The sequence below is a fragment of the Clinocottus analis genome, unplaced genomic scaffold, assembly GCF_023055335.1.
Source record: "Clinocottus analis isolate CAN_PGR_092001 unplaced genomic scaffold, fCliAna1.0.p SCAF_23, whole genome shotgun sequence".
Classification (NCBI taxonomy): Eukaryota; Metazoa; Chordata; class Actinopteri; order Perciformes; family Cottidae; genus Clinocottus; species Clinocottus analis.
The window spans coordinates 107,061-127,500 of NW_027175965.1; the positions used below are offsets into that span (position 1 = coordinate 107,061).

Sequence of the window (20,440 nt, forward strand, 5' to 3'; positions counted from 1 at the left end):
AAGTATTTTGCTTGATTAAAAACAGACATGTCTGCTTAACGTATGCAACCAGATCAATTCAGATCATTTTAAGTAAGAACATATTTTGTTAACTAAACATAATATAAAAAGCAGCATAAACAAGATTCAGACAGATGATTAAGTAAACGTGTTTAAAAAGTGGGCAATAAAGTATGAGCATGTGTCAAAAAGCAAAGCATATGTGTGGACGTATCGTGTCAAAAAGCCAAGAGGAGCATCACGTCTATTGGCAGAGACGAGTCATTCTCATAAAGTCACTCCAGAAAACGATTGGTCAGGAGAATAATCAACTGACAAGAGGTCACAGCATCATCCATCAAAACCATGACCCAGCTCAAACTAAATCGGCAGGAGAGCTCAAGGGTTGCATTCACTACCTTCAGTGTTTTCTTTCATCTCAGGCTAATTAAAGAGAACGGGTTACATCACAGCGGACGACGGCATAACGAAGACCCTCTCAACAAACTTCTGATCAACTGATGACAAAACTTTTGTCTTCAGGTAAATCTTTCCACGAGGAGCGACGAAAGCAGTGCACAGCTCACCGTCACATCCGAGCATGCCGATCACCTCGGTCCACATGCATTATGAAGCCTCCTCGGTGCACAATGCAAATGCAACTCACAAAACACAATCAAATACAGCCCTGCATGTTTAAAACTTCATTATCATCCCTCTCCATCTCCTCCTCACCCTCCTGAGTGAAAAAAAATAAAATAAAGCCCCCTTGGTCCCTAAAGTATCTTATTGTCCTTCCTAATCACTCCTCACAATCATCAACAATCTCCCAACTTTTTTTTGTATCCCTATTCACTCCTTTCTGTTTATGCAGTTCCCAGAAGGCATTGCCTTAAAGACTCTCTCTCTCCGGTGGCAAAGATGTCAGGAAAACAAATAGCGGCGGGAAGCAAAACAAAACAAAGTCTCCTGAAATACCTTGTGGATGCCCAGAGGAAGGCGCTGGACAGACAGATGAGCAGATAGGTTCCCTCTGTCCTCCTCTCTCAGGCTGCCTCCTCTCTCGGCGTGCTGTGGAGAGTGACTGCTCACAGCCCGCCTGGCATATCTAATTAGAGCCAGGCTGTTGCCACTATCGGGCAGAGGATCTACCTCTCCAATCTCTCCTGACTCAATCTTCCCCATCTCTGATTTTCTTTTATATTTATGCTGGAATATTTAATTGTAGACAAAAGGTTACTCTGGGCTCTATTCATCGCACACAGGCAGAATAATCTCCTTTAAAAGGCTTGACATTTCAGGCTTTTCAAAAGGGGCTGAAAAAATTATATCCCCGCTTTTGTTAATCAATGAAGTAGAACTCCCCCGAACAAAAGAATTAAATTGCTTGGTTGGGTTAATAAAACACACAGAAATAGCTGCTTCCTGTGGGCTTTTGTGCTTGCCACTGGCTCCCCCCATATGCAACCAGCACTGTAATTCCATATGATTTGGGGGGCAAAACTCTCATTTCTCCACACAGTTGGCTTTCTAAATCCTATTGAATGAGCAGTCTGTGAGGCTGGCTGATTGGGACCTCTTCCCTGAGCCGGGCTGCCTGGCTAGCAGAACAGGCTCTCGCCATTCAAATATGACTTCTACTAAGGAGAGACAGCGGGTCCACTACAATTTACAATTTCTATACTGCCCCTGCCTCAGAAAAACATTGTAATTATGCAAATGATAGGGGCAATAATTAGGCCCTTCACTGTACCATTGTGTTAGCTGCTGTCGCGGTTCGGTCCAACGGCAGGAGAGACGCAGCGGGGCCCGTTCGGGTTTAAATTGCTCCTTACCGACAGCCTGCAGATGTTCACAGCATCTTCCATCCTATAACTACCCATCACCCCATATATGACACGGTGGCAGCAAACTGGGATTGAGTAGTGGCAGAGCTGCCTGAGAGCTGGATGGCAGTGCAGCAGACAGCTGTTGTTCATCCACAGGCCTAATGGTATGTGATGCACTATTGTACTGGGAAAACAGCCAGCCATGCCACTCGAGATGCTTGAACCTGATGCTATTGCTTTGTGAATGACTCGAAAAGTTGATTGATGCCAAACGGTTGCCTCTTCCTTGATTACAATACACCGACAATACAAGCAGGCTGTTTTGCTATTGAGCTGCTCATACAGGCATATTGTACAGCTAGCCTTCACAGGTAAAAAAGTGTAATCTGACTTCCAGAAGCTCTCTTGTCTCAGTGGCACAAAATGTCCAACAGCCAAGATCACTCATAATAATTCATATTGTGTTGTGGTTTAAACCCTTTCAGAGTTTGTTCAACTATAAACTCAGTTTCAGCGTTACCCTGGATAAAACTGTAAACAAAGGACCACTTCACTAAATACAACCTTCAAACGTGCCGAAACATCTCACACACTCAAGGAGAACACAGAGCACAAAAGATGCTTAACTGTGGTTTAAGACTGGGTTGCAAAAGAATGTCAACAACAGTTCACAGTTAATATTCCTAAAACATATAAGTTAAGTCAAATAAGACTTTTAAACTCCTGAGATGTTGCCCAAATAACTATATTATATACCTCGAAATACTCTGAGAACTCACCTGATGAATGCCATTCATTAATACATGGCGTTGAATATGAATCTGGATTTATAAAACAGAGATAGAAAGAAAGCTGGTATGAAGCCTGCATTCTTTATGTAACATTTATCTGAGACTTAAGGGTCAACAGCTCAAATAATTAACGATCAACGGCTCCACATCAAAAATATATTGTTGAGAGCTATTTTTATTATCTAATAATTTCTCTAGAAATGTCCTGTGCAGTTTCCCATCTGCAATCATCTTCCATCACATCATCATTAAATGACGATATTAAAGGCATCATTGCTCTGTGAAATAGAACTTGTCAAAGAACACTTTCACATATAAAAAAAAAAAAGGCCCAGCACACAGCAGGTGTTTTAAACGTATTCTGGCCATGTATTCCTACTCTAACAGGGTAGGGCAGTGCAGGTGATGTCTATCAAGCAGTCCATACATGCTGACCCAGACCCGAGCAGGGATCTACTCTGATAATTGTCATACCAAAGTGCAATACCTCTGCTAAAATAATTTTTCCGGAACAATTCAGTCCCTGGTTAAAAGGAATAGTACAGTCATGTTGTGATCATGTCGGCCTACGGTCCATTATAATACACACATAAAACTGTTTTCTTTCCAACACGCACACGCACGTAAATAGGTAAAACCTCCTCAAGCTAAACACTCACCCTTCACAATTCTTTCCACCACGGAACTGACTGCAGAGGCCCCTATGTTCTTCCTGTGTGCAGACATGACAGCATTACACAAATGTCGACATAGCATTCATTAACTTGCTTTTTTAAATTGTGTTGACTTTCAGCAAGCCTTATACTTTCAAATTATGCGCAATTCATATCAGACCAATCGCACCATTTCTGAACTTTAGCAAAAAGAGATGTTGCAGAGTAACTGACATAAAGAGCTTCTTTATTTATTTTATTAATATATCCTGGAATACGTCATTTGTGGCCACTCGTTTAACAAAACAAGGTGCTGGCTCGACCACGTAGCAACCTACAACTAGCATTGATAAAACATGAGCCACCTTCCGAGGCAACCACTTTGAAATAAAGGAACTATTATTTTTTCAAATTAGTCAATTAAGCAAATTAGCGCCAAAAAAATTCTCCAGCATTACCGAAGAGGACTAGGCATTCGCACGTGAGCGCTGGTGATCAGCCTTGAGGCGGCTTGAACCGTGTTGTGGGCGTGGCTTCATGTTGCACGTGAGAGGAGGACCAGCGGACGTCAACGGTTTTACTACAGTTCTCCGCCATTTCTGGTACAAACACATACACGCCTGAGCGAAGAAAACATGAGAGGTCAAAAGTTATGATCCGAATCTTTCACAGAAACGAAACGTAACACACAGACATGGTAGGTCGGACCTGTTATTCACTAACTCGGGCGACGATGACCCGTAAACGGGTTTGCTGCGCGAGCAGGAGTCTGCCGAAAAGTAGTATGACGTTCATTCTAAACGTCTAGGCTAACGTTAGCTTCAGCTTGTTACCCGAACCTGCACGACGGAAACCTAGATGACGTTTACCGCTGTGTGTAGCCAGATAATCGTTGTCATTGTGCCAGTGAGTGTACAAAGAGGTTGGCAGTAGCTAATGCAAGCTGCTTCGCGACAGGCGTGGGTCATGTGGCGCGTGTTTACGTTGCGCCCGGTGGGTCTGCAGGTGACGTGAGCGTCTCCATAATGTCTCTCTCTCTGTGTACCTCCAGGCCAGTTCCATGGTGGCAGTGGGACTGGCTCTGGCAGCAGCTGGATTTGCAGGTGAGTGGATGCGATATAAGCTCACTGTCGAAACGTTAAACTGAGCGTTTGGTTTTTCAGTGGTGGGGTCGGTCACCTTGACGAGACTGCTGGGTCAAAGTTGTCCTGAGGTCTAAATAAGTCTGCTGCACAAGGATATCTTAAAGTCAAACAGATGATTTAACAACTGTTGCAGACTAAAATGAGCAATGCAAACATGAACTGCAGAAATTCTAAGAAGTCCAAGAAATACAATTTTAATCAGGTAAATCAGCTTATGGTTGTCTTTTTAATAAATGCAGCAATCAAAGTTGCTGTTAATAAACAATGCACTATCATTGATTAATGTAATGCAGACATGTTGAAATCTGGTTCCATTGGTTATAACCTTATTCTTTTGTTCATGTAAAGCATATTGTAATAAAAAAACAAGTTGTTTTAAATGTTTTAAGCGGTTTCCTGATGTGTGTAATATGGCTATATTTGCCATACAGTGATATAGACATAGTTGACAAAAATGCTTTTAAATATCTTCCATAATAACACTGCATCGTAATAGAGACAAATTCGCAAATATGATATGATATAAATATGCTCTTCTTCGTCTTTCAGGTCGCTATGCCATGCAGGCCATGAAGCATATGGAGCCTCAGGTGAAACAGGCCCTTCAGAGTTTCCCCAAGACGGTACGAAGGAGCACGCAATACGTTTATTCACCAAATGGAAGTGTGCATTACAGATGCCTCTTAATCTTTGAGTTTACTTCTCATAAGTTTGTAGCCGGTAGGGGTCACTTAGCGGGCCCATCATGTTGAGCTGTGAACTGTGCATGTTGCAGGCTTTTGGAGGAGGGTACTATCGAGGTGGATTTGACCCAAAGATGTCCAAGAGAGAAGCATCCCTGGTTTTAGGTGTCAGGTATGTGGACCCACTCTCTCCCTGTCCATCAGTTACGTCCACCAGTTACATGTTTGATGGCTCAGCACTGCTATTCACACTGATTATTACCACCGTTCTGTCTTGCAGTCCCACAGCCAACAGGATTAAGATCAGAGAGGCACATAGAAAACTGATGATCCTGAATCACCCAGATAGAGGTAAGCGAGGCATTCAAGGTCCACCATCGGCTTCTGTAGACGCTGCACGTTACAATAAAGTGCTTTGATGACGTGCCACTCAAACTACTTTATTGGCCAGTCTGTATATGTAAACTTCAGGGCGTAGTATATTTTAGAAAGGTAAATGTAATTGCTACCCTTAGTAATAGGTGTTATGCAGAGTGAATGCCAACATCGAGATACATAGTTTTGGTTTTTCTGAAACGTCACCTTGGACATTGTGTGTGTTTTGTTTGTTTGTGGCACAGGTGGATCTCCCTACCTAGCAGCGAAGATAAATGAAGCGAAGGATTTCTTGGATGCCCAGACAAAGAAGTGAAGAGGCCAGCAAAGACAAAAGCGTGGTTCCACGCTGCTCTTCTCCATGTTTGCACTGACTGACTCGAGCGAGTTTTCTAACCGATTGTTATCAAATAAAATCACACAGTGCAAATTGTTACTGGAATTCTCGTTCGTTATGTTGTATTTTGTCAGGGAAAGTTTCCAGTGTTACCCACAAGATGGTAACTTCAAACAATAGATCCCCCCCCCCCACCACCAAGTTCATCTTAAAACACAATTATTCTCTTATGTACATTTGTTTCTTTTTTGTCCCATTTGCGTGAGCAATGACTCAATACAGCTCTGACGCAAACGGTAAGAGCAAGGCGGATATTATATTGTGCTGGATTTCATGCACGGCTAGCTCCACCAATAAAACTAAAAAGATTAACCACGAGCAGTACCAAATATTGGAATGTGAATATTTAACATTTTCATTGGAGACCAATGTAAAACTGCACCAACTTGTGTTGTATTTATACAACTTCAGTCATAACTTTTCACAAGAGAGCACGACAGTTGAGTTTTAGATCTACATGGAAGATCAAGTTTATTTAAGAACTACCTGCATACAAAACATATTGCACATCAACCAACCAGAATGATCTTTTAAAAAAACAAAACATACTGTAGTAGACCCAACAAAAACACTTGGGGATGTCACAACTCAGTAGTCAAATTTGTCATTTGTGTCAAAAGAAAACCCTCGGTAACGCATGTTTTAGTGTCAAGAAAAAGAAGAGCTTCTCTTGTTTTAGCCTTTTTTTTCTTTAAATACTGTACATTTTTAAATAAATAAACCAAATAAATCTCCTTCCTTAGTGGAACAGTCTTGACTAGTTTCCAGCCAGCCAGTCTGTGAAAGAACCATGAAAATGACATCATCGTCACCTGGGCTTGGTTTTCTAGAAACAGCTCAACCGAGCGCATCCACTAACTTTAGATTGAGCTGGAAAAAAAAACACTTATCCTCTTGTTAGATATTTGATAAAAGTGCCTGCTTTTTTTCTTTCTTTTTTTTTTGAAGCAATGAGATGTTTCCAGGAAACCCAGCACTTGACGGCCTCATCTCTTTCCAGCACTTAACAGTAACGGCCAGTTTGTAGACTTGACTACAATCAACTTTTTAAACAAAAAAAAGGTTATGTTTCAGTGCAATAAAAAAAAACAAATCTTCTGTAGTTTGTTTCTTTTCCAGACACGCTGTAATAACATTTCTTGTATGACCAAAGTGGTTGCATATTGAAAAAAAACAGAAAGCAGCTAATGTCAAACTCCTCAACAGATATATATAAACAAAGGATAACTGGACTCATTCTCCCCACAAACATTAAGAATAGACACACCTGATTTGAAAAAGAGATACCTCTGAAATCCTTTCAGGGTGTTTCAGTGTTTGTCTTCATCTGCCTACAGTGCTGAGGGTACATTAAGCACAAGGAGACAGCTCTTCTGGTTCCACTGTGGCAGAGAGGGTGACCGTGTAACACAGAAATAAGTGAAACAATTTCAGATGGTGTGCGAGCCAGGCAACAACATGTTGAATCTACTCTCAAGGCACAACAGATGATCACATGTATGTCAAACATACTTGGGTTTCCAACAAACCTATCTGCACTGTGGTACTGCTCATGCAGATTATTGAATGTACAAACTACTTCAGATGCACAAAACATCCTGAAAAAGGTTGTGGAAGCATTTTTCCCAGTCCACCTTGGTAAAAGGCTTTCTGATCTAAAATCCTGCTATGATATTGTTTTACTGATAAAAAAAAGAACTGCTGCGTTCATACCTCAGTGTGGTTTGAGTTGATTCCCTGTCTGCATGTACTGCATTCGGTCCGACCTCTCCCTGAGCTCTCAATGAAGAGTGGACCAAAAATAAAGTTCAGTAGATGTCTGTAAGTCTGTGTGTGTTTGACTATCTTTGGCAAGCTCATACAGGAAGAACTATTGTAAAAAAAAAAAAAAAAATGTAAAAAGAACTTTAGTAAAATGAATAGTTGGACAGAACACGTGTGTAAAGTGGAAGTTAAGGTTCAGATGTCTAAAACTTGCGCAGTGGAACAGGTTTCAAATACTTGAGAAGTAAAAGAAGAACAGTGCTTGTTGTGTTTAATTGTTTCAATTTCAAGGCTGGCCCCAAGACAGGGAGATTAAATCAAGTGCAGCCAAAGAATTTTAAATATTTGAAACCATTTCCTTTCCTCACGTCTAACTAGGAGAGTCCGTTAACAACAGGTTGTGGGTTAGAGTCTCCGTGGTAGGAGACTTTGGCGGGAGCTCCGGCGGCATTGCTGCTCTCTGTGTCGGCAGCATTGTTAGAACCATTGGTGGTTGTCGGCAGAGATGGTGGGCTGTCCTCAGCGATGGCGTCCACCTGAACCTGAAGAAAAATGTGGGCCGATCAAATAATGCACGTATACACTGTATTCAAACAGATTCACCATTAAGTTAAAAAAAAAATCGAGTCACAAAGCAGCATCTACACTACCATTTAAAAGTTTGGGGTCACCCAGACACATTTTCAGTTTCCTTGCAAGTTCTGGCATGGAATAGCCTTCATTTCTAACAACAAGAATAGACTGGCGAGTTTCACATGAAAGTTCTCTTTCTGGCCATTTTGAGAGTTTAATGGAACCCACACACGTGAGCTCCAGATACTCAACGAGCTCAAAAGGCCAGTTTTATAGCTTCTCTCACCAACATAACTGTTTTCAGCTGTGTAACATCACTGCACAAGGGTTTAAGGGTTTTCTACTCTTCCATTAGTCTTCTAAGGTGATTAGCAAACACAATGTACCATCAGAACACTGGAGTGATAGCTGCTGGAAATGGGCCTCTATACACCGATGTAGATATTCAATTAAAGAGACGTTTTCACTTAGAGTAGTCATTTACCACAATAATAATGTATAGAGTGAATTTCTGATTAATTTAATGTTATCTTCATTGAAAAAAAACAGTGCTTTTCTTTGAAAAATAATAACGACAGTGTACATTCAAAAGTGCTTTTTCAAAAGATCCAGGTTTACTGCGATCCCGCGACCAATGTATTAATCGTAACTAATAATAAAAAAGAGCTGTGAGAAATAACGCGTTAACACGCTATGATTAAATTATAGGATTAATGCCTTAATTTTTTTACGCATTTAACGCATGTGCAGAATGAGCTTCCAATATACCTATTTAACTATTTCCGCTCTAATGCAGTCAGACGTAGATGTCAGATGTTCGGGAAGACATTGTCGTTTCACCACAACCAGCCTTAAGTAACTAACATCTCAACGCGAAGTATGCGTTGGTCGGTGAGGGGCGTTCAAGTGGAATGCGTCAAACCAGCCTCACTGAACAACGTAGACACTTCACTAAGTCTGCCTGTGACAAGCTGAGGAGCACAGTTGTGGAATTAATATTATTGAGGATGAGGGGTTCACCAAAGTTTTGCGAGTGGCAACGGGGCACCCGAGCATCAAAGCACCGCAAAGACACACAATCATGACAAAAATCCACCAACTATATGAAGCTGGAAAGAACAAAACGGAAAATGACTTGGCTGCTACGGATCATGTGGCGCTGACAGGATCACTGGACTTTTGTGAGTAATGAGAATTACTTGGATGATCAGACGTCCTCTTTTTCTCAGACATGTCCTCTTTTTGAGACCTAAAATTGCATCCGGCAGGGATTCCAAAACGTCCGGGATTTTGCCTCGTGTGGTATTTATGTTTCTCTGAGTCTTTCACAAACTAGTTTTTACGCTCTTACAAGTTTTGAAACGGTATATTACGTTCATCTTCTTGCGCGAGCTTTAACTGTAGAGAGAACTGTCGTTGATCGACCGATCTCAGGGTTGCCAGATGCACGATAATTATCCTCCAAACACAACCATTTTGCCACCTCCACTTGGACAAATATCCTGTTACGCTCTGAAGGAACTAGTTCGGCTTAAAACATCGCCGCATCAATAATCAACTGGAATTTCAGCGATAAACTTTTTTTTTGGTAGTTTAGCACGACTCGTTCTTTTTTTATGAGCTAAAGATCGTGTAGATGATAGACTGTGGAGCGGGATGAAACGATAACAGGGTTCACCTCACCGCCGGAAGTTGCATTGTTTACAACAGCAGCCCAATGTATAAATAACAATGTATATATCCGTCTTTTATCATAAATCTTTATGTTTTTACAAAAATATACCGAGAATATCGGTAATACGGGATTAATCATGACTAATCCACAGAAACCTGTGATTAATCTGATTAAAACATTTTATCATTTCACAGCCCTAATAATAACATTTAGGAACTCACCACATCCTTGTTTTTCTTGGTGTCCTTAGTGGTCGGCATCTGTCTGCTCTGAGAATCAGCCCGGGATATGTAGTCAGCCACCGTCACTGTACAGCCGAGACAACAGTGAAAAGAAAACCACCAGTCGTCAATTGTCCATTTTTTTTAAATAAACAAAGCTAAAAAAAGTTCTTTCAGTGCTGTGAAACCGTGAAAGCACATCTGTCTCACACTTTCAGAACTTATTCACAATATTGATTTTGCAATTTACACCTCCTGTGGTTTCATAGATAAAATTGAAGGTAGCAGAAAGCGAGCATGTTTGACAGTTTTGAGAATGTGCCGATCGACCCCGCCTGGCAGCCTGAAAGGAGCTTTTCGGCACTTTTACACTCTCCAAGCGGTGTTTCTCGTATAGAATACACTGACCTAACTAAAGGCCACACGTCTACGTGACGCCCAGCACAGCATCACAAAAAAGTAAGTTAGAGGTCAAGCCTACTACGACACGGCACACAAACTAAGAGGGCCACTGGTGTAAGTGACAGCCTGACAAGTTGAAAACAAACAAACTGTAGCCTTGTTGTTAGTGAACACGTATTACACAAATAAAATAATACAAGAAAAAAGAAAGATGCATACTTTCAATTTGCACGGCATTCCAGTGTGGACGGTGAGGGCTAGTCGGTCAACCAATCACAACCAATCACAGAGCAAAGCAAGCAACACTCGATTACCATGAAGTGAAAGAAATCATGACGAGTTAAACAACTTTTTTGTTTAGTTTGTTTTGTTTGTGTCACACCAAGAAAAGAAGAAACAGGCCTGGTGAGCAACCTTTAAGCCAAGCCATTAGGAGAACTGTTCAGGGAGGGGACACTGGCAGTTGCCATGGTTACCTGGCTGCCTCTCCTCAGGCAGGCGAGCGCGGCGACGTCGACTACGGTTACGACGCTGAGGTTTAGCTTCTGAGTCATCTAAGGACGTTAGGTAATCACAAAGAAAGGGATTTGAAGCTTAAATTGGGGCTCCTCTAACACCTAACATGGGAAATGATGCACTGCTGCACAACAGCACCGCTAGCTCTAAGACATACCAGACCTTCTTACAAAGATATTCTGCTCAAGCACTGACTGTTTGTGACCAGTGTGTCACACGTATGCACTGATCAGTTTGTGTGTTTGCATGAAGAAGGCTTTTGACTTCCCTACCGACTCCATTTTCGCTCATCGAGGCGTTGTCCGACTCGCTCATGCCGTCCATCAGGGCGGCGTCCTCGTCGGTTCTGCGTCGGCGAGATCTTCTGCGCCGGTTTGCGGGCAAGTTGGACTCGCTGGCGTCGGTATCGGCCGTCTGGTCGGTCTCCGTATTCGTCTCCGTGACACCGTAGGCGTGGTTGTCCTCGTGGTCCCGAGGCCCTGCTGCACAGTCACAATCACAGACTATGGCTTATAGCTCCAGTCAAACTACCAGAGGACAACACTTCTACAGGTGAAATATATTTTTGTGTTACTCTCAACCGTTTTTTTTCTGGGAACCCACTTTTTTTTTTTTAAATGATAAAACAATCGTTCCTGACCATTTTTACTACCATTTGAGCATCAACTACATTATTATTATATTTTCTGGGGGTCTAAACCCGATCTTTGTGACTGGCTGCTCAAAGGGAGAATTTTACCAGAGTTGTTGCCGTATCCTCCTCCTCCTCCTCCTCTTCCTCCTCTCCCCCGTCCTCCCGGCCCTCCTCGGCCTCTTCCGGGTCCGGGCCTCCTGCGGGCATCTCGTTGTGGTCGTGAGCCTCTCTCTCTCTCCCTGCAAGTCAATACATCTGTCAATCAATAACTTGTGTGCATGCTTTAGGTACAACACAAAATATAAAAAATATAAATAAATCACCTGTCCTGGTCTTCTCCCGCAAGGGACCAGTCACTGAGCTCATCCCTGCGCTCTGAATCGGTCTCAGAGGCGTTGGACTGCTCCGAGTTGGTGCCTGGAAGGATTAAGCGAACACAGAACGGTTACGGCTTCTTGTACATTTGAATACAATTGTAAACACCAAAGTATCTGCCAGCAAGTTAGTTGATTAGTTTTTGTTGAATGTTTGATTTTAAAAGTGCCTACCATATCCAGTGCTGTAGCCGTGGCCTCTGCGCCCACGGCCTCGCCCGTTGTAAGAGCGACTGCCATGTAAAGAGGAGGAGGAGGCGGCGGCATTGGCACTGCCATCTGTGTTATACCCTCCTGCTCCTCCTCCTCTTTCCCCTCTCTCTCCTCTCTCTCTGTCACCTGAGCGATGAACCTGCGTGATCTGACGTAACTGTTCGTCAATCTGCATTCTCTCCAGACGAAGCTCCTCAACTTCCTAGAAGGAAAAAGATCAACGGTCAGAATAAATGGAGCAAAACTGATACCAAAAGAAGAGCAAGAAACTGAAAATGTGAGCAATTGTATTTCTTTCATTTACTAAAATGTATTAATTTTTTCTCATGTAGGATTGGCACTGGAGAGAAATGCATAACCATCATACACACATCTACATTACATCCAGTGTGCCTCGTGTTGCATATTCTGAATCTTGCTAGGCTGCTTCCCTGTGTATAATCCACAATCTGGCTCAGCTCTTCCTCGAGCTGCTGGCCTGCTGCGAGAAGCTCCGTCATGTCCTACACACACACACACACACACCATGCAAAACACACACAAAGCACCAACACGGCACAAAACACAGGACACACACACATACGTGCAAAACATGCACACAGTGAAATTCACACTACAGACCACCAAAGTGATTACACATAGAGATTACAAAGCATTTGTATGGCATTCACAAGTAACGCTGGAAGCTGAAAATATAGAAATAATGATAATGATCGGAATTCCTGTCAGAACGTTGTTTACTACAGATGGTAATGATATAGATGTCCAGCTGGTCAATATTTAAAACTTGAAGTCAATGTCTCGCTGAAAGTTAAACGTTATTTACATTGTCACATTTGTCTCTCTTTGACATTTAGGACAAGAGAAGTTGGGGAAGGAGCTGGCAATTTTGTAATTAAAGGGCAACCCGCTCTTCCCTGTTAAGCACAGATGTCCCCTCCAGCTGGTTATTTTCTTCAAAATGAACTTTAGCTCCTTACACTCCTCTGCTTGGACTAAAAATGCGATACACAACTTTTGGTGTCTACAACTATGTTGGGTTGAAAGGCAGCTTACTAATACTGTTTATAATGTCGCTGGTAACCGTATTATAAAAGATATAAAAGGTACTCGAGGCACTACTGTATCTACAATAATGTACTGTTCAAGGGTTGCCGGCCCTCCACCGAACATACAGTACTGCCTCTCGAACCTTATTGCTTAAATATTACCACGCACTCGCGCTCCCTTCTGGCACTCGCATCTGTTCGCAGTTCACTGAACCGCAACGTCTGCAACCGCAACGTCTGCAACCGCAACGTCTGCAACCGCAACGTCTGCCTTCTGTCTGTTGATCGTTTTTTTCTTGTTAGAATCCCCTTAAGATCATGCCGTGTGCAACACATTGCTTTTTTTACCACAAAACCTACACTGTGACCAAATTAATCACTGTCATCTCAAGAGTCAAAATATCAGAGTTTGACAGATCCTGATGTTTCATTTAGTGACATGATAACATCCCAAAAAAAGAAAGCCATCCAGCCGTCCATATAGCTCATGTTTATGTCTTCTGCTCTTCGTGTACATGTGTTTTTATTTTGTAAATAAGTGTGTAAAATCTTTGTGATGCTCTCAGAAGCAATGTTATATTTACGGATTAATTTAATATAATTCCTGCTAAGCACAAAATCAAAGCAGTATTAATGTTTAGTTTTATGAAGCGCATACTGGTGGCCAAGTAAAACAGTGAGGCTTTAAGTATTGACATGATGCCAACAAGTGTCCTTTCTGTCACTTCATGCTGACAGTGCCCACTGATTGGCCTTGCAAAGCAATAAGAGCTTATTGAGCGCAAACAAATCATTTGCACACAGAAAAAATAGACAAACATGCATGAAAACAAGCCTTTTACCCTATTTAGTACACACTCACACTCACACACGCGCACGCACACACACACACACACACACACACACACACACACACACACACACACACACACACACACACATATCTCCTTACATTAAGGTAAGAGATGTGGTACTCCAGCAAGACCTGAACATTGCCAATACTCTCCTTCGTACCGACAAAGGTGAAGGGGACCATTCCCTGTGTCGACAAAAAAAAAAAAAAAACAGCGCATGTTAGTATTGGACTGACTGAACCAAGTGGAAAGAGAGTGTCTAGATTATTTGCACACAACTAGGAAAAGACAAAGCTGATGACACTCCACAAGCAGCTTTAGCGGTAGCAGAAGAGGTGTGGCAGTAGCAGGCTTACTTCCTGTCGGGGCTGCTTGTTGTCATTGTCTCCTTCTATCCTGACCCTCACCACACCGGACTTGTCCACTATCTCCTGGATGACCTTCCCGTTCTTACCGATCACTTTGCCTTTGGCACAAAGCAGGGAAAAGAAGCAATTAAACATGATGAACTAACAAAACTGAAATAACTTTATTAATAACAATATTAATAGAGTAAATAACAATGGTATGTGAAGTTACACAGACATTGTTATGAATTTTAGATGACGTCTTGCAATGTGTCACACAATTGTCTGTAATGTGGCTTTATAGTCACTACCATGTGTGAAGCATCTTATTTTCAGTTGCCTGAGAATGCCCCTAGTAAAGCACAAGTTTTGAAGCTTTCCAGCTTTGTGATCTACGTACCAACAAGTGCTCTGGGCACCTGGACAGAGTCCTCCAAAAACTCCAGGTAGTTCCTGGCCTTCTTCACGGCCTCCGCTGTCTGAAGGACAACACAGGGTTACTTTATCTGTTCGACGCCCAACACACATGCTCGGTCAAAAGTAAACCGAATCCGAATACAGTCACCTAATTGTCATAAAATCAAAATAAGGTAAAATATCAACCAACACAAACACGGTGAAAATGATTGGGATGCTTCCACATGCTTGTTTTAGTACATTTATTTACATTTGTTGCAGAAATTGCATATAATTATTAATTCCTTTCACCCATCATTGAGCCACTAGCGTCGCCCAAGACTGACGCACTAAACACACTACCTCTCCATAAATCCTGAAGGTGCCAGTCTCTTCATCGAGGTCGATGGCAGTGACACCTGGAACCTTCCGTGCTTGCTGGATGTTGTTGCCGTGGCTGCCGATGGCCAGGCCCATGAGATCTGTTCTCACCATGAACTCCTCCTGGAAAGACGACACCAGCTGCCTGGAGTTCTGCACACAGGAGCAAAGTTGGATTTGGCATCAATTAATTTTTTGGTTTTCATTAATTTACAATACTTGAACTTCATTTTATAGCAAAACTAAGAGATATAACGTTTTTTTCCCATTATCATAGATGCATCACCCGAACAATTCCAAATAGCCCATGAAATAAAGAATAGTAATAACATATTATTAATTATGCATCCACATTCATTATTATTTGTTATTCTCCGACAGACGCGGTGCTGTCCCAGGTACTGAAACAGAGCAGAGGAGATTGATAGAGAGAAATCTATTTATTTATCCATTTGCTTATGGGCCGACAAATGTGAAAACTTGTTTTACTCCAAGTTGTTGGTCTTCAAACTCCTTAAATTACTTTTTGCTCTGAAGGACACTGTGTCATATAATATGTTTTAACTTCACATTGCATGTTTATTACCTGCCCTTTATGTCCCCATGGTGATCTCCTGACTTTTAAATGACCAGGTTTGATGTTACTAATTGTCCCTTCTCCAAGTGTACTAAGCTGCTTATGAGACCTCCAGATTACCATAGTGACTGAACCACAGCAGTGTTGTTCCTGACTCACCTCCAGGTGTTTTGTGGCCTCGTGGTTGCGTGACATGAGCAGCAACTTGGTCCTGATGCTGCGCAGATGCATGTCACTCAGCAAAGAAACACGCTTTACGGTCGCCTCATTGGTGGACTACACACACACACACACACACACACACACACACAGAGAGGAATGAAAGAAGACTTAAGATATGTTGAGCTTCTCCTTTTTGATGAGTACCAGAAAGAAAGGAGTAGCCAAGTCATCCATAGTACAAACATCAGCAGGACAAATGGTAGTTTAGATGCCATTATGAACATCCAAATGTCACAACAGGATTACAGTGAGACTGTTACCACAATCAGTAGTTGGCTGGTCTCAGGGCAGTATGAGATGCGACAGGCTCCCACAGCTTTCTTAAACTCTTTATGGGCATTTTCACCCTGGCACCTGCAATATGAGGAAAATGTATTACTTCAAATGGGTCAATTCCCAATATAAACAAATGCTCTTCTCAAAGCTCCCTTGAATACAGACCATATGTATCACCTACAATAAACAATCTACTGTGTCTAAACGTTTTATTGTCATTAATTATGAAAAGAACAAGCATGTGTATTGAAGATGTAACCATCCCTACGGTTGTTAGCATAAAGCTGCTGTACATACGCTTCTTGTAGATCTTGAGGAACAGGGACAGTGCACTTGTGAAAGTAGTTCTTAGTGATGGCCTTGTTAGGGTTGATTGGACGCAGACGCTCAAAGGTCACTATCTCATTGTAAGTGGCGTCGCAGGCTGCATACTCTATCACATAGAACTGTAAAGATATACAGGCATACATAGCTCAATTAGGGGTGTCGCAATATAGAGCTGTGGTTGATAAACATTATCTCTAAAAGAATTACATCGATTTTATGTCAATAATACACAAATGACAATATCAAAAAAATAATCCAACCCCTCTTAAATCATTTCATAGATCCAATTAGTAGTTAAAAAACGCCCTAATTACAATAGCAAAAATAAAAAATAATTTTAATAAAGCAACAATAACTATATTTTAGCTAAATTCTTCACTCAACGCTCTGCTAGTTACAAAGTACAATAGACTGACAACTACAATATTGGTCAACTAATTAATAGTATTATAACTGCTACAATAGAATATCAGTCAGAATGTAATACTGTTGGAATGAATTTGTCTGTAAATATTGAGTGTATAGTGTCTTCATAAGGAACAATACTCACAGCTCCCTTCATCATACGGACTTTAGCGAGCCACCAACCACAAGGCTCCTGATCATTGGCTTTGGAGAGGATCTGACAGGAGATGAAGACCGAGACACAAACGAAATGGTGTAAGAAAGGAAACAAGTAACAACAGAAGGTAGACTGTATGTATGTCCTCCTCACCTCCACCTCCTCGTCCTCTCCAATCTCCTTCTTGCCATCAGCGGGCGGTGGCATCCTGACATCATTGAAGGGTACCTGGCGCTCTGGCTGCCAACTGAAAAGAAGATGGTAATAATGTCTTACCTTGATACCTTGCTGTGCTGTGGTCCTACATTTGTCTCAAAATGTTGAACTTGATATATTTCATAAAGACTTGAATACAGGAGAAAGAGAGAGACTCACTTGTTCTCAAAGGCAATGGTGAGAGAGTCATCGTGGATATCTTTGACAACGCCCTGCAGGACAGGCGACACAGAGTTAACACGTAACATTCTTTCAAGACAATGTTTGTACAGAACACAAATAGTCGACTGATCCTTTAAGCAACTTCGCTCCATTGTGATAAAGACTAAGACAATATTAAAACGGCATGAATTAAAGGTTTCAATTTACAGGAGCTCATTTTAAGCATGAGTAAAGTGCACATAAATATATATATATATATATATATATATATATATATATATATATATATATATATATATATATATATATATATATATGGCGATAATATGTTGATAACTAAGAGAGGTTTTGGCCAAGACAGACAACAACTCACAGCAAAGACTATTCACAGCAAATTCTGCTGATTATCCAGAGAAAAATAGATTGTTTTCATGTCAATTTGTGATGTTTTTAGGAATCAAGACCAAACTATTTTCAACTCCAATTGATTGAATTATTAACATGAACCTTATTAGCAGATATCTTAAAATGTGGACAAAAAAACACCAATGGCATCTGCATGAGAAGAGTCCACAAGAAGGAAGTGGGATTTATTTGTGTTATATTTGAAATGGATGTTGAGCTGAAATGATTAGTTACTATTTTGGTTATCAATTACCAGTAATTATTCAATAAAATATGCCAAAAATGTACTGGATCCAGCTACTCAAAAGTGAGAATTTGTCTTTCATTTGTAATAGTTATGTGACACCCTTGGGTTTTTGACAGACTGAGTCAAACAAACATACAATGTGAGAGAAAAGTAAAATACTTTTTTGTAAAATAAAAAAAAGATTTCTAAAAAAAAAAGTAATACTAAATGAATAACATAATTGATTGAATAAGAACGGTACAATGTAAGAACCCCGCTCATCTCTTTTGAAGGTGGGGTATCAATTGGATTTTGATATAAGCATACAATCACACAGACATGAAACTTAATGAGTCATGAAACCAGGGCTGTGTACACTGAGAAAAGCAGTGTTAAGTGGGACAGTCTCAAACAAGAGTCTTGAGGAATAGAGGTGAGGCCAGAAAGAGAAATCACATAAAGAAAAGGAGTAGGAATAGCAGAGGAGATATGAGGAGGGAGGACACACACGGGAGAAGAGATGGCAGGAGAGGAGACGGGACTGTTGCACACAGCAGGTCCAGAAATAGCTTCTAAGTCTACGGTATCAGTGATCCTCTCCTGGCATGCCAGCTGGTCAGGATTGACAAGGAACAGCTGGCTTCCCTCTAACACACAAAATAACTTCTCCATGATGAAGTATCAAATAATAGACATTCGTCGAGTAACCGGGGGAGCTCGAAGTCACTGTCATAACGAGCCACGGTGCCTCCTATTCATTACGTATTCAAATAAGATACAAAATCAACAGCGTTAGTAACAAAATAAATGGCATGGCAGCAACTGACAATATGTTTTACAGCGTCAAACACGATCTACTTGAGCTGTTGGGTCGTTTGACGTCAACACTGAGGCAGCTAGCACGTCAGCTAGCTAACGTTTAGCTCGTGACCGAACGTCAAGCACAATCAATAAAAGCCTCTATTGGTGCACTACACCATTAATCGAATATAATGTCGTGTTTCGTCCACTCTGAGTACAAAGGAAGGTAGATAAAAAGTGACAGTTGGCGAGCGACGCTAGCTTAGCCCGCTAATGTTGTAGCTAGCACGAGCTAATGGCGAGCAGCTAGTAACTACACTAACTAGGGTATTCAGAGCGAGTAGGGAGCGGTTGCCGTGGTCACTGAGACGTCCGCTAAAAGACCGCATGGTGTAACGTGTCTATCGTGTCGGACGTTCGTTGATGAGACGGTATTTACCTTGTAATAAGCCCCGTTGGAGCCACGGACCTCCACCACCAGTTCTTCCATATTGGACACGCAAAGGATGCCGGGACGACAGGTGCTCTTCGAGACATCGGGGCAGAAGTGTGGACGCTGGAGAGGTAGCTGCTCCATGGCGGCGTGGTGCTTATTGCTTACCTCGAAATACAAACATTAGACTCGAAAGAAGATTGATTGCGTTTCCTTACATCGATAATAAAAATAACAAACTGAAGCCTAGTCTGATGTCAATGTATTATGCTTGTCCTGGCCCTTTAAGAGTGTGATGAAGGAAAGTAACTAAGTAAATTTACTGAAGTAGCCTAAACTAGTGTACATTATTTAAGTACATGCTTTATTTAAGGTAGGGCTATTTGTCCTTTATGTGGGTATTTCCATTTAATGCTACTTTATACCCAATTACATATCAGAAGCCGATTGTACTCTTTTACTCCACTTCCATCATTTGACAACATTAGTTACATTGCATAATCATACATACAACATATACATCTATTAAATTATATTATATTATTATGGAATAAGTAAACCAGCAGAATATAAATTTGTTGAACATAAGCTCCACCTTTAGCAGCCACACGATTAAAGTTATGTACGTTTAATTAATGCATCAATAATTACATTATTTATTATTATTTATAATTACATGTCTCTGACATTACATGGTTTAGTTAAGTAGTGTTTCAAAAGAAAGACTGCTTGCAATGGTGAAATTTCACAGTATATGTTACAACAGGCCCTGTGATGGACTGGCAACTTGTCCAGGGTGTACCCTGCCTTCGCCCCTTGACAGCTGGGCTCGGCTCCAGCACACCACGACCTTAATGAGGATAAGAGGTTCAGATAATGGATGGAGGATGTTACAACAGTAGTGGTACTTTTTTCTTGAGTAGGTCGGAATGAAAATACTTCATCTGCCATTTTTGAGAGCAGTAAGTCAACAACAGTTATA

The 20,440-nt window shown here is 41.3% G+C and overlaps 2 protein-coding genes across 7 annotated transcripts; one reads left to right on the forward strand and one right to left on the reverse strand.

The window, feature by feature from the left end:
• Nucleotides 1–3,787: 3,787 nt before the first annotated feature.
• dnajc19 (DnaJ (Hsp40) homolog, subfamily C, member 19) lies at nucleotides 3,788–5,891 on the forward strand. 2 transcript variants are annotated; one of them, XM_068589529.1, is made up of 6 exons: nucleotides 3,788–3,854; nucleotides 4,304–4,355; nucleotides 4,947–5,020; nucleotides 5,173–5,252; nucleotides 5,361–5,431; nucleotides 5,701–5,891. In XM_068589529.1, the coding sequence occupies exons 2-6, from the start codon at nucleotides 4,313–4,315 to the stop codon at nucleotides 5,769–5,771; spliced, it is 339 nt and encodes a 112-aa protein (XP_068445630.1). In that variant the 5' UTR covers nucleotides 3,788–3,854; nucleotides 4,304–4,312; the 3' UTR covers nucleotides 5,772–5,891. The 2 variants fall into 2 exon arrangements, with proteins under 2 accessions (XP_068445630.1, XP_068445629.1); XM_068589528.1 differs by having other exon boundaries at nucleotides 3,809–3,949.
• A 401-nt stretch (nucleotides 5,892–6,292) lies between these two features.
• Nucleotides 6,293–19,566, reverse strand: fxr1 (FMR1 autosomal homolog 1). 5 transcript variants are annotated; one of them, XM_068589523.1, is made up of 19 exons: nucleotides 19,465–19,566; nucleotides 17,591–17,643; nucleotides 17,369–17,462; nucleotides 17,204–17,275; nucleotides 16,624–16,772; nucleotides 16,311–16,404; nucleotides 15,988–16,104; nucleotides 15,234–15,404; nucleotides 14,875–14,953; nucleotides 14,484–14,593; nucleotides 14,226–14,312; nucleotides 12,596–12,727; nucleotides 12,186–12,426; nucleotides 11,961–12,054; nucleotides 11,743–11,876; nucleotides 11,276–11,485; nucleotides 10,964–11,041; nucleotides 10,086–10,171; nucleotides 6,293–8,158 (listed from the first exon to the last, which is right to left on the reverse strand). In XM_068589523.1, exons 1-19 carry the CDS (start codon nucleotides 19,513–19,515, stop codon nucleotides 7,991–7,993), a joined length of 2,220 nt encoding a protein of 739 aa, XP_068445624.1. In that variant the 5' UTR covers nucleotides 19,516–19,566; the 3' UTR covers nucleotides 6,293–7,990. The 5 variants fall into 5 exon arrangements, with proteins under 5 accessions (XP_068445624.1, XP_068445623.1, XP_068445627.1 ...); XM_068589522.1 differs by having other exon boundaries at nucleotides 14,226–14,321; XM_068589526.1 differs by lacking the exon at nucleotides 12,596–12,727.
• Between the last annotated feature and the right edge of the window lie 874 nt (nucleotides 19,567–20,440).

What these genes read in the sequence shown, in the direction of transcription:
- fxr1 (XM_068589522.1), bottom strand. Translation starts at nt 19,515, where the DNA reads ATGGAAGAACTGGTGGTGGAGGTCCGTGGCTCCAACGGGGCTTATTAC. An exon ending in GAGAGGACGAGGAGGTGGAG is followed by an intron (nt 17,276 to 17,368) that starts GTGAGGAGGACA and finishes ATCTCCTGTCAG; the next exon opens with ATCCTCTCCAAAGCCAATGA. An exon ending in GATGAGCGAAAATGGAGTCG is followed by an intron (nt 11,042 to 11,275) that starts GTAGGGAAGTCA and finishes TAACGTCCTTAG; the next exon opens with ATGACTCAGAAGCTAAACCT.
- dnajc19 (XM_068589528.1), top strand. An exon ending in GGCAGCAGCTGGATTTGCAG is followed by an intron (nt 4,356 to 4,946) that starts GTGAGTGGATGC and finishes TTCGTCTTTCAG; the next exon opens with GTCGCTATGCCATGCAGGCC. An exon ending in TTCAGAGTTTCCCCAAGACG is followed by an intron (nt 5,021 to 5,172) that starts GTACGAAGGAGC and finishes TGCATGTTGCAG; the next exon opens with GCTTTTGGAGGAGGGTACTA.